Genomic DNA, 20,446 nt, shown 5'->3' on the forward strand with positions numbered 1-20,446 from the left:
TCTCTATGGTAAAAATGGCAAAATACTCAAGGAAGAAATAGAATCCCCCCAAAATAGAAAAAAATTTTTTGTGGATTTGTAGAATTATCAAACTGTCTTTACTACTGAAAGCAATCTACAGATTCAATGTGCTACCAATCAAATATGTATGACATTCTTCTCAAGTCTAGAAACAAAGATACTAAAACCCTTATGGAAACATAACTTTCTATACTATTGATACTTTCAAATATTACTTTATGATTCTGTCTTCTACTTTGTTCTATACTTACCATGTCATGATGCATTTAAATATTAGAAAGTTAAGCTTATAAACATGAACTCAGTGACTGTGCCTTTGTGATACTATGGGGATAAACAGTGGGACTGGAAAGCAGTGAGAGAGGAAGGTAAGGCTGTTTGAAACTGTCTCATGGAAAACAATAATTAAAAAAAAAAAAAACCAGATGGCCCAAGTGCTTGGATTCCTGCCACGCAAGTGGAAGGCCAGGATATTCTGGACTTTAGACTGGGCCATGGCCCAACTATTGTAGCCATTTGAAGAGTGAATTAGAAGACAGAAGAGCGCTCTCTCTCTCTCTCTCTCTCTTTCTCTCTCTCTCTCTTATTCTCACTCTGCCCTTCAGATAAATAAATCATTTTTTAAAAACTTACATAAAGTACGCAAGGTCACATAGGAAAAGTCTATATCATTCTGACTTCAAGAACATCTGTATTCTATGATGGATATTGTGTTCTATGAATGAAATAAAATTTGTGGGGTAGCATGAAGTTGTATCTTATTACATACACAAATATAATGATGTTGTTCTTTTCTAAAGATGTTATTCTTTTCTTAAATTCCTCAGGTGGATTCCTCAAAAATGTTTAACAAATATATAAATAGATATGAGAAAGAAATCATAATTATCTCTTTTCTAAAATATCTTCTTTTACTCACAGGCAAGATGGCAATAATGTGATAGCAGATGTTGTCATGAAATTCCGATTCACTAGAAACAACAATGGTGATACAATGAAAAAGAGGGTTCAGGCTATTTTACAGCAAATGCTGAATAACTCTGGAAGCTTGGAAATAAACCCTTCATCTGGGGTAACAGGCAAGTATCATTTCCTATAGAACATTTCACTTCAGTACATCATTCAAGCAAATCAATTAAAACATACACGTTAAAGTGAGAAATGGACCTTCCTTGGTGAAAATAAATTTTATAAACATGCATGAAATATAATATAAACATCTATCTAATATATTTGCATATCTACCAAATATTAAGGTTCAACTAATCCTTTAGCATTTGAGTGGTAAATTTTGTTTGCTAAAAATTCATGATTAGTTGCCCCTCTACCACTCTGCAAGAGGGATTTTTTTCTTCCATTTGTGAATACCCAATAGAATGATAAGTAGATGCTTAATGTCAAAGAACAATTTCGCTAATGACTCATCTCAAGGACTTCTTAATATTCCTTTGAAATATTATAATTGAAATATTTGAGTATTTTTGTATTATTTGGCTTCACTCTACTCTGCAAGATTACTAAAAGTGAAAAATGGGGTGCTTTATTCATCCTTCTTTCCTTCAAACATCCAGTGTCTAACAAATAATAGATTCAATTAATAATTGTTATGAAGCTGATAGAAATTTTTCATGAAAGAAAGCCCCTCCAACTTTGCAATGTGCTACTAGCTTAATAAATCATGTTGTTGGTGGCTCTTAAAATGAACTAGTATGTACCTGTTAACATATCATTTTTTAAATATTGAAATGTTTTCCTATTCGTTGGTAAGCAATCACTGCATTAAGCCTACAAAGTTATCTCCCACATCCTTCAAGCCCTTTCACCCTCCATCCTGGACTCAACTGCATGGTCTGGTCACTTCCTTTCTGTCTGGCTGTTGCTCATGTGCTAGATTACCTCTGATCCCATATATTAAGAAATTCTTCCCAAAGCACTAGGTAACCTGAAAATAGGACACCAATGTAAAAATAGTATCCACCTCCCAGAAACTCCTTGGTAGATGAAGTAAAAGATGAACCAACACAAAATAGCCATTAAGATGGCAGACTTGACGATTGACATAGGGTATAGTCAAGACCAGTAAAAGCAATGAACCCTGCAAGGATCCAGGGAAGGAGACCTCTGTGCTTGGTATAGTCATAAAAGCTATATGAAGGAGAATGGACCCTGACTTTGACAAATGGATAATCTTTCCATGTTTTGAGATGAGAGGAAAAGAACTGGCAGATTTGGGGAGCATGGGAAAAAGATACCTGCAGTAAACATGATGTTTTGGCAGAACAATGAAGTGTGAGTCCTGGTGTAATGGCAACTGATTTGTGTTGTCATCATCCTCTTCATTGTCATCAACATATTTACTTAAAGAGACTTTAATATTTATTACACATATTTAAAGTGCCTATATGCATTGTCCCCTCTATTTTAATCCTGCAGCCATCATATCCCATCGATATTTTTACTGTCCCTGCTTGAAAAAAATGAATAACATTTAATCAACACGTGAGGCAGTCAGGATTCACTCAAGACTCTTACTCTGCAGAATACTATAAGACCAGTAAAAAGAATGAAATGCTACTGTTTGCAACAAAATGGTCCCAATGGTAGGCCATCATGCTCAGTGAAATAAGACAATCCCAAAAGAAAAAGTACAATATGAATTCTCTTATCTAGGGCAACCTTCATGCAAAATGTAAAATTAATAAATAGATGAACAAGCATTTACATATATTCTTTTAGATAAACTGTACAAAGGAAAATAGCATGCCAGGAATTGAAAATATATTGCAGTATGCATCTCCACCCTTGGACAAAAAGAGGACTCCCAATGAGATAGTTAAGTATACCCTGACAATAGGATACTAGGTTTTCTACCATCTCCTAAACCTATCATGCCATGATGCACTTAAATAGCAGATTGGTAAACTTGTAACTGTTACTAAAGGACTGCACCACTGTATAATATGGGAGGAAATGATGGGCAGGGAACATGGGGAGGGAGAAAAGGAGGAGGAGAGGGGAATCCCTATACCACAAAGCAGTATCATGGAAAATAATGAAAGCAATTTAAAAAAAAAAAGAAAAACAATGGTCATCTCATTTTATTTTATGTCTCCAAGCATTACTTGGCCCCAGTGATGCTTGTAAAGCAAATATGATACTCACCCATTGTGAAATCCTTCTTGGAAAATTATATTGCATAAACTGGTTTTAGAGAGCATGATAATCTGCTTTGGGAAGTTTGAGTTTATCTTAGAGAAAATTTTAAAAACTGTTTTTAATTTAAAAATTAATGTGAAAGGAAATAACTTTTATCTAAACTTTCAGGGAAAAAAAATCCAATTAAGTAGAGGTAGATGAAGCAAAAAAAGCACAGAAACAATAGCAGGTCACTTGCAGGCCTTTTATTGGAAGGGTATTGCAATAATACGAATGCCAGAAGATGAAATCATGGACCAAAATGTAGCAAAAGGAATGCAGAGGATGGTGCTAGTTCAAAGGGTACTTAAAAGGTATAGAACCTGGAGGCCAGGAACAACAGAAGAGTCTAAAATAATTTCAGATTACATGCTATTGGTGGAAATAATGCCATTTCTAAAGGAGGACATGTAGCATAAAAACGCAAATTTTGGCGGAAGTTTGGCCACACTGAGTTTGAAATATCTATAGAGCATGCAGAGAAAATTGTCCTATATATAAAAGTCGAATAAAAATCAACAGAGCTTCATCCCGTCACACCAAAAGTTTCCTTTCTAGGAGCTGCCACCCATTTCCCTAGGTACAACACGGATGCTAGCTGTGCTGACTTTATTGCTACAAACATCCTACACTTCCACAAATAGGAGCTATTTCACCCATATGCAATACCTATTTCCTTCTGTGAGCCTGAAGTTTTTCTTCAAAATATAATTAAATTGTTATTTCCTCCAGCAAGATAACTTCTGTAATTCTCTTTCAATTAGCATTAGTTACTCTCCCTGTTCTCTCACTTTTCAATTTATTTGAATGATTCCTTAACTAATTTCTTTCCTTAAATAATTTGATGCTGCTATTCCTGTGTTGCTCTCACTGTTAAGTCTACAGCAATGAGAATAGTATCATTGGAGTAATTCATACGTACAGTGATACCTCAAAAGTTTGCAAGAAAATGGAAACTAAAAGATAAGTTTGTTTTGGTGCAAAAATTTTTTGAAATCCATATGTTTTTAAAATGTATTTTCCACAAACCTAATGAGGATCCATCATACATAAGATTTAAAACTTTCCTTACACCAAAATAAGCTATCCTTTGTTCCATTTTCCATGAACTTTTTGAAATACTCTAGTATATGCCTACACATTATTGCAGGAATACCAGGATAAGTGAAAAATTAATTCCTGATACAGCTTCCACCAAATTGTATCTGTAATACATGTTTATGTTTTCCCACTGAAACTGAATTAAGAGATGGGATATCTTTTAAATAAATGGCAAAAAAATAGAACAAACATTACTATTTGCAAAAATAAATTAGGAGAAGTTTATAAACAGAGACTTCCAGACTCCATTAATGAGAGATTTTTGCAGCAGAAAGCTGCAAATGCATCAAGTAATTCTGAAGCAATAAATGAAAATGAAGTAATTTTGAGGGTATTTTACTGATCTTATTTTCATTGTTTTAAAATTTCTAGAGATTACTGACCAGGATACAGAAAACATTTTCACCCAACGTAAGTATTTGATTTTTATATATATATGATTCGGCAAAATGTAAGGCAGCAGAATGCTAGCCTTTCAAGTTCACTGTCAAGGAACTTGACAGTCTAGTCCTTTACACTAAGTTCACCCAGGGGAGTGGTTGCTGAAACAAGGCTGGTCCCACTGGCTCAGGGAGTGATGCTTAAGGTATTTCCTCCTTCTACAAATGGAATGACCTAACAATGGAGTTCCACCCATTCTGCCTTCAAGTTTGACCTCAGGAATATTTTCTTGGCAGCCCTGGAAGGCTTTTACTGCTCTAGTTCTGTAGTGGCATTTATGCAGACTTGTAGACCATGTTTAATGATATCATTTACATGGCTTCTTCTCACTGTCAAAATAGCTTGCTTCGTTGCAGATTCAGGTTAATCATGAGGTATAATAAAATGTCCTGTCAGTTTGGTTTCTGTAACCTGAAAGGATTGCGCATAGTGCAAGCCCACTATCATCCAGTATCATTCTACTACTTACTCTGAGGTTAGGATAGCAACAACACAATCCCTAGATTCTCTTGCCAACAAAATAGAGTTGAAAAATCTGGCGTGCATGAAATGATTAAGGGACTTTACAGAGTGATGCTACCCCATGGATGTTTCTACAAATTTAATTCACGCTTATTTTGAATTAAAATTGTCTTAAATAATCCATTAGGGAATTTGGAGGATGTTGCGGTGGAACCAATATTCCATGTGTATTTTTAACAGCATGGGACTCCTCAGGTAGCTTTCCTATTTAAGCAGGACACTCTTTGAGATCCAGCCTAACAATAGAAAATGCTAGTAGTGATTAACTTCTCAGCAATGGTCTATACAAGAGAAAAGCATGGTGACAACAGGTGTGGAAAGGAATTAGGGTTTGCGATCAGTCCTTCCAAGCTTATTTCTGCACTGGTTTTTGGAGTGCTGATGGCTTTATTAAGACATTTTAAAAAGACATTTGAAGAAAACTTCAGACCCCCTATAGAATATTCCGTGGCCTTAAAACCTCTCTCTTGCATGTCTGTTCATAACAATGTCTGTTCATAGCAATGTCAGTTCCGGAGGTATGCTGGAAGTTCTAAGATGAACTGTAATACTGTCAAGAAGTCTTTACTTGTCTTCTGGCCTGGAACTGAGTCAGCATACCCAACAAGCTCCCAGTGGGTACACACGCTGCCAGTCTATAAATCACATTCTGAATAGCAAGGCTATAGAGAAGGGAATTTCTCAGGAGTCTGGCCTGAGCTGGCAACTCTAACCCGAACCAATCTTAACCTTCACTCTTAAGAAATTCTAGAGAGTGCTGAAACGCTCCAGAATTTGCAACCCACATGCCAAATTAATTGCAGATGTACTCTAAAATGCACTCTATAGGCAGCAACAGCCATAAGTATAATCCAAAAATTTAACTGATCACACTTTGCGAAAAATCTCACATGTCCCAGGAAATAGTTCATCAGGGATGTAAAAGCAGTAAGTGGTAGACAAATTGCATCATCTTCCAAATGTGAGTGCATCTTCGTGCTCCTAACATGCTGAAGCCGTTAATATCCTTTACTGCAATAGAATGTGGGGCCCGGCCAGACCTAATAACGTTGTCTGAAGAGAGAATCATTGGAGGCTCCCAAGCTGATGAGGGAGACTGGCCCTGGCAAGTCAGTCTACAGCTCAACAATGCTCACCACTGTGGAGGCGTCCTGATTAGTAGCACGTGGATCCTGACAGCAGCTCACTGCTTCCGGAGGTAAGCTTGCCTTCCATATCGTATGAAAGCAATTGGGACAGAAATGTACATCAACTTCCCACCCAATACATCCAGAAATAAATGTAATTAGATAAGGCAAATAATTCAGGGCAAAAAAAAAAAAAGAGCAATTTCATTTAGTTAGATTATCTGTTCCTGTTTTCTGAGATACATATGACAAGATGCAAAGGCTTGCAGGACAAAATATTTCATTTAAAACTTAAGAAATTTCCTGAAACTGTATAAATTTTTTTCCTTCAAATTAGATACAATACTTTAATCTGACGAGATGGGGTGCGTTCAGGGTGGTATGGCTGTAGATCAATACTTTAATCTATAAGAGAACTGCAAAAAGGTTTTCAAAAAAGTGAATTTAAAAGATAAATTTATTTTGGCACAACAAGAAAAAATTGAAATCTACATAGTTTTCATTGTTGATGTGTTTTCCATGAATTTTTTAAGAAGTTCTTATGTGCACAGGTTTCAAACATTTTGCAACAAGGTACATTTGTCTTTAAATTTCATTCTCCATTATATTTTTGAAATTCCTCATATTTTGATGTTATTGACAGAACTAGCATATTAGTGTAAACATATGTTTGATGTTAACAGAAATGAATTGTTGTGAGATTTGTACACAATATCATAGAAGCTGCTAGCCAGGCTGACAGCTGCCTAGAGATTGCCTAAATGCCATTAATTTGTTTAAAAATTGTTGAATGTCTGATGAGAATAGTATTGTATATTACAGAAGCTACTAATAGAAGCAAACAAAAATAACACCCTACCCTATACTAAATGTGTGTGCATTCTAAACCTGGAAGTGAAATAGACAAAAGGCAACTTTCATTTATAATGATTAGTATAAATATAATAAATTCAGACAACTTACGTGAGTTATTTATGAAGATGACTTAAGACCACTAGTAACACAAGAGTAATAACCTGTCAATGCAGAGTAGGTTTCATGAACTAGCTCCACTGATCTAAAAAAAAAAGTCACACTAAACAGAAAGATGTTAAATTTAACCATCATTAAAACCTACTGGCCTCTGATCTACTTTATTATAAAACATCCTAAATCTCACCGTTGGGTACTAAACTTAGTAATGCTCAACTCAGGTATGTCCTTGACCATATCCATTGTCTTCTCAGACTCATGCAATAACCTGTCATCACCTTCTAAAGTACAACCTCTGGATGACATACAGAAAGCCTCCATGGTCATCTCTCAAAACTTTAGCATCAGCCAGGCAGCGTTACCGCTCCCCCGAGGAGTCTGTCTGCACACTGCACCTGCTTGATCTGCTGCTTCCCTGCAATGCCACTATCCTTCCCAACTCTCCATCTCTTCCTCTTGAAACACTGTAAAATGTCCACAACTTCTAAATGTTTTTTTCAGATTTCAGGGCAATATCTTTAAATACAGTACTTATCACAAAATCGTTTGTCAAATTAAGAAGGCCTAAAGGTTAACAAAATTAATGTGCAATTTCTAAACAAAAGTTTGAAGAAAACCCAAAAGATTCTAAGTCTTTCTTATGTCTGTCTTACAACTCAGTATGTTCATAGGCAATGAATAAATGTGGAATTTATTTTATTTTTTAAATTATTTATTACTTTGCATTATGTGACACAGTTTCATAGGCTCTGGGATTCCCCCATCCCCTCCCCAAACCCTCCCCCCATGGTGGATTCCTCCACCTTGTGGCAGTATTACAGTTCAAATTAAGTTGAGATTCTTGGCACACACATACCAAGCATAGAGTCCAGCATCTTATTGTCCAGATAAATTCAACAGTTTCTTGGGGATACCATCTCTGGTCTGAAGGCAGAGCTGGCAGAATATTGTCCCAATTAATTAGAAGCCCCAGCACAACATCAACAACAATTTACAACATTATGGAATTAATTGACATGGAATTGGGTAATCAATACATTATAACAGTGCAAGTTCTTAACCACACCCTGTGACTACTTCATTGACCCTTCAAATTTCGTTTATACACAGAACCGGCTGCTATACATCCAAAAGTGGCTATAGGGCACTATTCAGTTGTCTCATGTCTGTCTTCATTTTAGTATTTAGCAGTTTATTGTGTTGATGCATAATTTTGCTGAACTTGGTAGATTTTAGGATAATCTATACTGGCTTATAAATCTAACAAGGCCTTTGTCAACAGTTGAGGTGCAGAACAGTTTTAGGAAGGGTGTGCAGAGAGAAATCCTCCATCCCCTACTGAGGGGTAACTAATCTTTATGTCCTATCTAGTAAGGTATAAGTGAATCCATGTTGATCATTTCCTGTTTGGTTCTAAGCTTTCCTTGTATTTCTCTGACTATCTATTCTATGGTTTTTTTGGGGGGTGGCCCCTCCGGAGCGATGCTGATGGTCATTGCAAGCGAGGGAGGGGATCCAAAGTTGGAACTAAGTAAGGACCAAAAGAAGCTCCTCACCCTAGTTCCAAAGGAAGTTTGCTGTTCTATTTCTGCAAATCCCTCAGGGCTCCTGGCTGTTGTTCCGATGACCTTGGGTGCTGCATGGAAGGATTTGGGCCTCTTCCATCCCATGTGGTAGATCCAGATGGGGCTGGGTAACCTCGGAGTTCTCGGCCTCCGAAGGCACTCCAATTATGTGGAATTTATTTTAAAAGATACCGCCAGGATCATGCACTTTCTGATTTACACTGACAGGTTTATTGCTATATCCTAGAGGACATGAGAAACAAAACTTACAAAAGGATTTCAACTTTTACTGACACTTGAAAGACCTAAGCGTAAGAATGGCACCAATTGATTTCAAATACAGTCTCAGTTTGTGAAGCTAAAGTTCTACTTTTTGCTATTGGTATACTATTACTATCACCAGGCATGCAGCACAAACAATACTGGATTCTAAGTACAGTTAAGTCTCAACCACTAAGGACTAAGTGAAGGATGACAATATAAAGAAAGTCAAAATGGTAAATACCACCACAAATTACTAAACAAACCAATGGAACGCCTTTGAATTTTTCAACTACAAACCCTTCTAATGATTAGTATTTTTGAGCCAGCAAAGCTGTCAGGCCACTAGAGCTGATGAATTATGTTAGCCATATATTAGCATCTTGTCACTGAGAACCATCAATGAGATTTTATTGGGCAAGCCTTACATTAAGGTACATTGAAATGATATTGTCCCAAAGAGAGAATTACTCAACTGTCACCTCTTCTATGAAGCTTACCCTGATACTCTCTTATCTCAATCTTCCATTCCCATAGAATTTTTTTTTACCTATCTTTTACAATAGTCCTCATGATTTGTTAGTTCTCTTGTCTCTGTCAGCTTCCTCCAGGACAGAGATTGTAATTATGTCTATTTTCATTCCCTGAGATTCATAGAATTCTTTATACCAAGTAGACTCATAGTAATGGGTTGCTGAACTATAACTAATGAGAATAATAGCTCCTTAACTGAAGACTTATAATATGCCACGCACTGTGCCTGACATACTTCACTTGCCTCATCACAACGAAGAGGGCAGTTTCAAACACGGTCACACATAATAGACAAACGAAGAATCAGAGATGTTAAATTGAGATGCCATGAATAACCATGCTAATATGTGTCACAGTCAGGATTTAAATTCAAATTTAATTGGTTCCAAAACCATGCTGTTAGTCATTGGCTGTAAGGAAGGAAAAAGGAGAAGAGGAGGTAGGGAAACACAGAGGAAAGGAAGACAAGGAAGGAAGAAGGGGGAGAATTTCCTTAGAATCATCCTTGCAAAGACATTAGAGGGAGGGAAACAGGAAAGGAATGTCAATATATTCTTGGAATTGTAAGAAAAGAAATAAATAAAATGCTTGGGGGAAAATGTAATGACCCAGGAAAAAAGGAGTATAAAAAATACATGTGTTTGCTTTTTAACATTTTCTGAATGATTTTTATCTAGGATTCAATTATTCCACTAACTACCATACCTTATAAAGAGTGTTTTTCTAAAAAATATTCTTCCTATTTTCTATTTAATATTAATGCAACCATCTAAACTCCAGGAAACTTTTTTTTACTTGTTTATATTATTATCATTTTACAATACAGTTCCATAGACCCTGGGATTTCCTTTGTCCCCTCCCCAATTCCTTACCCCCTCACTGAGTTCCCCTATATTATTACCATAATATAACTCCCCATATACAGTCACATGTCCATCATTGTGGGCGTGGACAATGGCAGAGTCCAGCAGTCTATTGTCAAGCTATAGTAAACAGTTTCATTGGGAGTCCATCTTCCTATGGAACTAGAGATGCATACTGCATCGTATTCTCACATCTGGATATGATAGTCTCCATTACACAGTTATTATACATTCCCTCAAATGAAAAGCCATACAACAAAATCAACAACAGGAAGAAAAAAGAAATTAACAACATCATGAAGTTAAACAACAAGCTACTGAATCTCTAATATGTCACTGAAGAAATGGAAAAGAAAATCAAGAACCTTCTTGAAAAAAATGATGCGTCTGTATGATCTATGAATCGTTAAAGACCACATCCGGGACTTGGGGTGGGCGGGAAACCGGGTGGGGCTTCTCCCTCAATGTCCCCCTTTACCTCAGATGCAGGATGGAAACAATATGGACATAATGGCATTGCCCACTTTCCTATCCCCCTGAACCTTTTTTTTCCTTTTTTCTTTTTTTTTTTCTTTTTCCTTTAACTGTAATTAACTATGTAAAGATTGTCAACAACAATACAATAATAAAAAAAAAGAAACTAATCAGAAGAAAGTGTTTTGAAGAGATGAAACTAACAAAAAAATCAAAATCAAAATCCATGAGATAGGTTTTCCACTGATCTTTGTTGATAAAATGTGTCTCCTGTAGGCAACAAATAGGTTTTTTTTTAATCCAGTCTACTAACCTGTGATGTTTGATTGATGAGTTTAAGCTGTTTACATTCAGGGTTAATACAAATAGGTGGTAATTTGGTTCTGCCATTTTAGCAATGGGTTGTTCATTGATTTAGTCTTTTGTTGTTATTTTACTGGGATGTTCTTCAGGTTTTCCTTTGGTTTTGGTGGGTGCTATTCCTTTTCTCTGTCAAGAGAACATCTTGAAGTATCATTTGTAGGACAGGTTTGGTAGAGGCATATTCTTTTAACTTTTCTTTACTGTGGAAGAATGTTATTTCATTTTGAAGGACAAGGGAAAGATTTGTTGAGTATGATATTCTGAGATAACAATTTTTTTCTTTTAGAATCTGGAATATGTTACTGCATTCTCTTCTTGCCTATAGAGTTACCTCTACTCCTGTAGAGTTGCCTATAGAGTTTCCTGTGAGTTTAATTGGCATTCCTTCATATGTCAATTGATTTTTTTACTTGCATATTTAAGGATCTTTTCCTTATGTTCTTTTGAAGAGAGCTTGATCATCATGTGTCATGGCAAAGATCGCTCTTGGTCAAGACTGTTGGGAGTTCTTTGCCCCTCCTGGATGTTATTTCCCAATTCTTTCCCTAGATTAGGGAAATTTTCCTTTATTATTTCTTTAAATATATTTGTAAAACCAGTTTCTCTTTCTGCACCTTCTGGGACTCCCATAACTCTTATATTTGGCCTTTTACTAGTGTCTTCCAATTCTTGAATACTTTTTTTGGCCTGATTCAGCTCTGCTTCCAGCTTTTTGTTTGTTCCCCCCCCCCCCCCGGTGACAGGAAGTATCTTCCAATTCTGACATTCATTCTTCTGCCTCCTTCATTCTATTTTGGACTCTCCACTGTACTTTTAATTTGCTCCACTGTGTTCTTCATTTGTGATACATCAGCATTAATTTGATTCATTTAAAATGGGATATATTCTTTGAATTCCTTGAATACCTGCCTTACGTGTTTCTTGTTATTGATAAGAAGTTTTATAATAACTGTTTTGAATTCTGTATTCCCCATTTTATTGATCTCTTCCTCAGTGAACTCAGGTTGGCAAAGGGTTTTGCTCCTTTGCACGGGAGTCTTCAGTAATATTCACTGTGTCTTTGTCTCTTCTTTTGTTCTTGGTAATTGTACTTGGTCATTGTACATTCTTCTTGGGGCAAGTTTCTAAGCTGTGTCACTCACAGGTCTGCAGTTCAATTTTATTTATTGCAGTTGGTACACAGCTCTTTGTTTGCAGTCACTTGTGGATGCTGCTGGGGTATCTGTCCCTGCAACACCACACCATTGTTTTAGCGGCTTTCCTGTGTCTGTCAGTCTTCAGGTACCCCTCTGCTGTTGTTCTGCCCTCTTCTATTTCCTGGAATGTGTCCTGTCTGCTTCACACTGGCTAATATTTCTCCATCTATTTAAGCTTTTCCTTACCCCCTTCTGCCATTTTGATTCTGGAGGAAACTCTTAAATCATTTGGTTGCATTATCCAACATTAGGAATAGTGCTGAGTTAATCGGCATCCAGTTCAGAGATCCTCATTATCATTAGCTTGTACAAGATCTCTTTTTTGTAATTTTTTCTTGCCTTCCCCGGATCCCAATTCCATTACCCTCCCTCTACCCACAGGTCTCTCACTAACATGTGAAATATTTGACGTTTAAAATGTATGTTTAAATACACATGTACCTCAGATTAGGTGTTTGGCCTATGGTTAAGAGGCAAATCAATACACTTATGTACACTTTTGTCTCATTATCTGGACACCAAAGTTTGATACCTGACCCCTTCCCTTGACTGCATCTTCTTGCAGTATTTTTTCATATATTTAAGAATTGTTTGGACTTCCCCTTCCACCAATTATCTACTATTCTTAGTCCATTTCATAATGTTTTCTTTTCCCTTTGTTGGTTTTTTAACAAACATTTTGTATATATTCTAGAAAAATAAATTGCCAGCATTTTTCTCATGGTGTCCTATCTGTCTGTAAAGTAGCATATAGTTTACTTAATTTAAACTTAAATTAATTCATCCCTTTTTAACCTATTGCATGTGTTTTGGGGAGTTGGCCAAAAATTCCAGTTGCTAGATAGCAATGATTTTTTTAATATTTTTATGTTAATCTTTTCTCTCTTCTTCTTCTCATTTTTTTTCTTATTTTTCTTCTTCTTATTTTTCTCTCTTTATCTCTCTCTTTATTTCCATATAAATGTGTCTCTACACATGTACAAACAAATAGCAAAATTGTCAACAAGCATCACATTTCATTTAGGTCAGGAAAACCTTCTATCCATTAATACAGTTAATGATATCCCTTATTGCTGCTGTTTAAATGGGCTTCTGGATTGGGGCCATAAAAGATAAAAAGAAAGATTTAAGGGAATGATTTTAAACTAAAATGGCCATTATTTCAGGCTTAGCTACTTGAATGGGAGAATGTAGACTAGGAAGAAATCAAGGGGGAGATTAGTTATTCCAGTTGCCACAAAGTATCACAATTTCTTCATTAGAATAGAAAACTATCTTCATCTCAAGATTTTTTTCTAAAATCTTTCTCTGTTTCTTTAGATAAATGACCATTAATACTACTAGCAAGATATTAAACTCATTTAGTAGCTGACAAAATAGGGACATACAGCAAAAATTGCAAAATAAATATTCCCCACATAATGGTAGGAGGTGAGATGTGGAAAACACAAGATCCAAAAATCTTTGAAATGCTCACGCATTTTCTCTCAAAATAGCATGTTTTCATGGGTTTTTGTTTTGTTTTGTTTTGTCTTTTTTCTTAGCAACTCTGACCCCCGTCAATGGTCTGCAACCTTTGGTATTTCCACAGCAGCTCCTACACAGAGAAGAAATGTAAGGGCAATTATAGTCCATAGCAACTATAGACATGCAAGCCATGAAAATGATATTGCAGCTGTGCAACTTAATGGAGCTGTCACATTCACCAGAAACATCCACAGTGTATGTCTCCCAGAGGCCACTCAGAGCATTGTCGCTGGCTCTTCTGCTTATATAACAGGATGGGGGTCTCTAGAATATGGTGGTAAGTGCCTTAAGGAAAAAGCAACAAAACAAACAAACAAAAACAGGAAAGTTTAACATCGATAAAATATCCTATTATGTGTGATTATGTAATTATTTTATTTAAGTAACACCTGGAGAAGTTCTATATACAAAATGATCCAATTTTCTATCAACCCTGTCAAGCCCTCAGTTTCTTCAGCAGTCATATTCTCAGAAATTATGCGGAATTTGCAATTATAGTAATAGGTAAATGCAAAAAATGATGAAAAATGTGAGTTCTATAATAACCTAGAGATTCTATAAGATAGAAATGGCATATGCATGTGGATATATATTGCCTGAAGTCATTAGCAGTTCTTAAAATATAAACCACCCTTTAAAGCATTCTTGAGTCAAATAAATATTGATCCCATGGCAAAAAATTTCACATGTACACAAGCACTGTTCATATGTGATTATTGAATAACAAAATAGATATTAAACAGAACATAATGTGAAAATAAAATGGAAAAATAGGAGTATTAGCCAGAAAATTGAAGGATAGAATCAGTAATTTGTCTTGACTTTTACTCATGTTATAAATCATCTCTCCAAGGAGTTATCCAAACTTAAGTTATCCTAGAAAGTATTTCATTATGCTCATTGTGGTTTTATGAGGGGCACAAAATAACTTGACATAATAAATACAAATTTTCTAGTTGTGGAAAATTATAACAGTGCTTCTTTGAGTACTGCTGATTAGTTAGCCCTCAAGCTAGTCTGGTATTTTCTTTTGCTTTGAGATTAAAGGTTAATCAATATGGGTTTTTTTCTATTCTAAAGCTCATTTCAAAATAAATTTGTTTTCTCTAATGGGCTAAGAGTTATCGTAATACAAAACTACTACAAAAAAAAATTGAATGTTCTCCTGTCTGAAGGAACCCCTTCTCAACCATGGAATTCTTTGCTAGCAAGAAAACCCTAGGTACATTTTCAGGTGCCTTCCTTGATAAAAAGAAATAGCTTTCACATATATTTATTCCTTCTCCAATTCAGCTTTAACATACATATCCTGAAGTCCCTTTTGTTTCTGCATTTACACTAAATAGGAGACACTGTTACCTATCTACAACAAGGACGGGTCACCATCATAAGTAACGATGTGTGTAACACACCAACAATGTACAATGGAGCTGTCTTGTCTGGAATGATGTGTGCAGGATTATCTCAAGGAGGAGTGGATGCATGCCAGGTAAATTCAAGACCATCATCATCAATGTCTATACCCGAGAAATGTACAAACATTCACCACAGTGTCATTCTCTGTTATGGCATCCCAAAATTTATGATCCAGATTTTTCAGACAAGATGCTTTCATTACACTTTTCTATCTACAAAAGAGTTAAAGAAGTACTATCCCACAGCAGCATGAGATTAGTTAGTAATAGAGTATTATACATTTAAAAATGCTAAGAGACTCCAAATGTTCTCACGACCAAAAAAAGTATTTGACATGAGTGACATGCTATCTAGTTTAATTATTTTATGCTGTATTCCTCAATCACAACATGCTTTCCTATACCAAAAAGAATATAAACAAACAGCTGCACACAGTACTTGTCAGGCAAGTTGGTGATTCACACGTTGACTTTTCTCCCCATCTGTACTGGTAATTAGGTATGGAAAAGCTGACTACTAAAAGTAGTCCAAAAAATCCAGCTATTCGAGATGTGTGCTCAGTAATAGTAGCTGGCTTTATTAGCATTAACCATAGTTTGGAGGTACTTGAAAGGGCTTTGTGTGTTAAAATAATTTAAACTCATGCAGGCATCATTTACTAATGCATGAATGAGAAGATTGAGTCAGAGAACTACTAAATAGCTAAATAACTTACTGCAGTAAGTGAATGATTTGAACCCGGGCTGACTAGTGCTAGATCCATAGATTTAACCCATTTGTACAGTGTGTTAGATGCACAGTGTTTAAGATGTACAGAATTTGCTTCCCAAACTATATGATCACATGTACGTTTTTTGGTCCATTGGTTATTATAATTAGGTGATAAATATCTCACAAGTAATGTTTTCCTTATTTCTATATAAATCTCTATTTTTAGAAAAGATTTATTTATTTTAAATAGAAATGCAGATATACAAAAATAAAGGAGACATGGAAAGATGTTCCAGCCACTGGTTCACTCCCCAAATGCTGCAGTGGCTAGAGCTGAACTGATCTGAAGCCAGGAGCCAGGAGCCTCTTCCAGGTCTCACAAGCAGGTGCAAGGTCCCAAGGATGTGGGCCACCCTCCACTGCTTTCACAGGCTGTAAGCAGGGAGCTGGATCAGAAGTGGAACAGCCTGGAAATGAATTAGCCCTCAAATGGGAAACTAGCGATTGTGGACAAAGGATTAGCCAATTTAGCTGTGACGCCAGCCCCACTATATATGATTTTTTCAATTATTCATTTACTCAATTATTCATCAAATGACTACTTTCTGAAGACACACTATGTATCAGACATCACACAGAATGTAAAGCATAGGAAAACATGTCAGACTTCCCAAACACCATTCATTCTACAAATACCTTCTATATGAGAGGCCTGGATGGAGTTCTAGGCTTCTAGCTTTTGACTGGCCTAGCTCAATTGCTCTGGCTATTTAGGGCATGAATCAATGAATGGGAGATCTCTCTCTCTCTCTCTCTCTCTCTCTCTCTCTTTCTCCTTTTCCAATAAAATAATTACATCTTCTAACCCCCCCCAAAATAAATAGTTCTTTAACATCACCAATGGGTTAAAGTGTAGACTATAGCAGTGTCCAGAACAGGTGTGCTCCAACTGCTAAAGGTCCCTAGAGTAGAGCTGGAGAAGCATATGCATAGCAAATGTTGTAGATACAATGAATGTTACAGAGATGTGCAACTGCTACAATGAGAATGAACTTGAGGGAGTAAGTTCAAACAGGCACTTAAATGTTCTTTCAAGAAGTAATCAAGCAGCAACAGAGATATACACAGGATGTGGGAATACAATAAAATGAAAACCTAATTGAACCCAGAGCTGGAGGAGGTAGAAGAAACGAAGTCATCAGAGAAGGCTTTTTGAAGGAGGTGACATCAAAGTTGAATAGATGTGCAAACAGGCAGTACTTTAGGGAACTCTGGGACATGGGTTCGCATCCTCTTCCCAGGCTTGCCAAGAAGGCAAGGATTTCCAGTTTTTTGTATGAGTTGGTATAATTTTCAAAAGGCAACAGCTGACTTTAACGATGGACTCAATGTAACTTCTACTGCCATACACACATACTCAGTATTCCTGAATTGTCTTCACACTTAAATAATCCAGAAATCTGTTTCCTCTAGGGTGACTCTGGAGGCCCACTGGTGCAGGAAGATTCCCGGCGGCTTTGGTTCCTGGTGGGGATAGTAAGCTGGGGTTATGAGTGTGGCTTGCCTGACAAACCAGGAGTATACACGCGCGTGACAGCCTATCGCGACTGGATTAGAGAGCAAACTGGAGTGTAGCTCCATCATCAGTACACCTCTGGGAAAAGTCAACACACAACTGAGTCTGTCCAAAACTCCCAAACATCCTGTCACATAAACATGGTTTGTTGTGCAGGATTTAATCTTTCTTTAGTATTTCCTTTTTTATATTTCCTCAAGACAAATGTAAGGACGCTGCATGGTACTATGACTGAAATAAGAAACACATTGAACTAGTTACAGAGTTACCAATTTCATTAAAGTTCCTTAGGTGCTACTAGTGAGGAAACCAGACACCCGGAGGGTGTGCCCTGTGGACGCCCAGCTCCCCTGAGAAGGTCTCCTGAAGGCTGACGAGTGAACAAGCAAACGTAATGTACAAAGTTAGGCAGAAGAAGTGCTGGAACAGCGTTCAAGATGAAAAGAACAGTGTGAGGCAAGAAAAGGAAAAAAAAAAAACAATTTACTTAGCACTTCTAATGATTCAACAATTTATAGGAAACATGAATCCTGAAATTAAGAATGTGAAAGAATGATAGAGTATCAAAGCAATCTTAATTTGTCCTGTAAGAACATGCTCTCATAGGAACTGATGTATGTCATTTATTTCAGATCGAAGTTAGAGTTCACAACTTAGACCAAAGAGACACTGTTCTCATGAACATTTATCAAAAATATCTTATCTGAAGTTATCTCCTCCAGAAAGAAGTTGAGGAAATATAGGTTGATATCTTCCTCAGGTATCTGGTGACTGCATAGCACCTTGCAACAACGAAATAACAGAAATTTTGAAAGCTAAAGATTTAACCATGAGGAAGAATTTCCTACTATCAACTTTACGTTACTGGCAGTTTCCAGGGAAAGGGGGATCCTTAATTGCAAAACCTAAGTTACGAATTGAAAATGAAAGAAACATCGACAGAAGTGTTGTTTTAAAGAGCAATTAAATAGCTTAATTTATCTATAAAACTGTTTTCAAGAGAGATGGATGTCTCTATCACCTCTATTACTATCTTTATCTCTATCTCACCTCTTTCTGTTTGTTCTCTTCCCCACAAACACACAAATATTCCACAAATGAGCATAAATTAGAGAAAGCCCATTAAAATTTAGTAGCACTGCAATACACATAGTCTGAAACACTAATATTACTGATTTCATGGGCTCCGAGTGCATCCGAGCACTCATGATCTTCAAGACATCCACAATCTGACTCTACCCTAGGTATCACGGAAGTTCCAATCACTGTGGTGAAAGCTCGCTGTATTTCCCAATACACACTTTTAAAGAAAACAAGCATCTAAGTGTTGGTGAATTGTACAAATAAACCTCTGGTACACTTGGCTACAAATAAACTCTTTCACAACCTTTTCCCTTGCAATTATTTGTAAAAATTATGGTTTCTGAAGGACAATAAAAAGCAATTCTTGTAATTGGTTCTCCAGTGACAGGACTGCCAACTAGACTGGAAGGTGTGGTGCTTTCTGCTGCCTTGTAATCAAGTCTACAACGGAGGCAAGCATCCAGCTTGACACTCCCTGGCTGCACCCTGGGAGGGCAACATTAGAGTGGTAATTTAGACCACGCCGCAAGGGAATAATGTTGGGTGTCTATGCAGGTGTGTGTTTCTATGAATATGCACATGCCCCCAAATTATTTCAGACTTACTTCTGCTTATTCCCAACAGAAAAAAAATGTTATATATAAGAGACTACGTCTATTTATCTAAAAATAGAGGAAATTCAAGTATTTATTGAAACTTGTAGTAATTTGGAGAATTTTTTAAGAAACATTCAGTTATTTTTATTGGGAAGGCAGATTTACACAGATAAGGAGAGACAGCAAGATCTTCCATCTGCTGGTTCACTATCCAAGTGGCCACAATTGCCAGAGCTGAATTCAATCCAGAGCAAGGAGCCAGGAGTCTCTTCCTGGTCTCCCACATGGGTGCAGAGTCCCAAGGCCTTGGGCCATCTGCTGATGATTTCCCAGCATACAAACAGGGAGCTGGATAAGAAATGGAGCAACAAGAACAAAAATCAGTGCCCATATGGGATCCTAGCATTCGAGAGGTGAGGATTAGCCAATTAAGCCACTGTTTTGGACTCAAAAATTGTTTTGTCTTATTATGTAGACTCCTGTTTATTGAAACCAACATGACTTCATGAAAAAAAAAAAAACATGGATTATTTTCAGGGCATTGGTAGTCCATAACCTTTCATGCTTTCAAAAATCACTTTGGAAGCTCTAGTCAACACTGCCCATAGTGCCCTCTGATTTCTACCATGGAGAGTTGTGTTCAGTATATAGAAAGTCAACATGCTATCCAATAAAAAGACAAAACTGCATGTGTAATATTCAACTTACATCTTCTCAAGTTTAAAATGATGAAGAGAACTAATGAAAAGAGAAATATCCCAGGAAGTTTACACAATTAGTTATTTATTACAATAATTATACGTACTAAATACAGAATTTAAGTCATTAACAAATTTGAGTTCTATTATGTTCCAGGTTCTTTGTTAGACATTAGGAATGCAAAAAGCTACAAACAAGGCATT

General features: G+C 36.5%; 2 protein-coding genes across 2 annotated transcripts in view; both read left to right on the forward strand.

The window, feature by feature from the left end:
• The window catches only part of LOC101531602 (transmembrane serine protease 11D), a 50,341-nt gene extending 32,143 nt beyond the window's left edge, over positions 1 to 18,198 (forward strand). Inside the window, exons 6-11 of the mRNA XM_004590895.3 lie at positions 943 to 1,100; positions 4,690 to 4,728; positions 6,301 to 6,478; positions 14,180 to 14,439; positions 15,509 to 15,651; positions 17,763 to 18,198. Coding sequence (XP_004590952.3) covers positions 943 to 1,100; positions 4,690 to 4,728; positions 6,301 to 6,478; positions 14,180 to 14,439; positions 15,509 to 15,651; positions 17,763 to 17,924 — 940 coding nt within the window. The 3' untranslated portion in view covers positions 17,925 to 18,198. The remainder of the gene's footprint in view (positions 1 to 942; positions 1,101 to 4,689; positions 4,729 to 6,300; positions 6,479 to 14,179; positions 14,440 to 15,508; positions 15,652 to 17,762) is intronic.
• A 61-nt stretch (positions 18,199 to 18,259) lies between these two features.
• The window catches only part of LOC101531828 (transmembrane protease serine 11C-like), a 54,202-nt gene continuing 52,015 nt past the window's right edge, over positions 18,260 to 20,446 (forward strand). The window contains exon 1 of the mRNA XM_058666656.1: positions 18,260 to 18,321. Within this exon, the coding sequence (XP_058522639.1) occupies positions 18,260 to 18,321 (62 nt within the window). The remainder of the gene's footprint in view (positions 18,322 to 20,446) is intronic.

This window comes from Ochotona princeps, chromosome 7 (genome assembly GCF_030435755.1).
Source record: "Ochotona princeps isolate mOchPri1 chromosome 7, mOchPri1.hap1, whole genome shotgun sequence".
NCBI lineage: Eukaryota > Metazoa > Chordata > Mammalia > Lagomorpha > Ochotonidae > Ochotona > Ochotona princeps.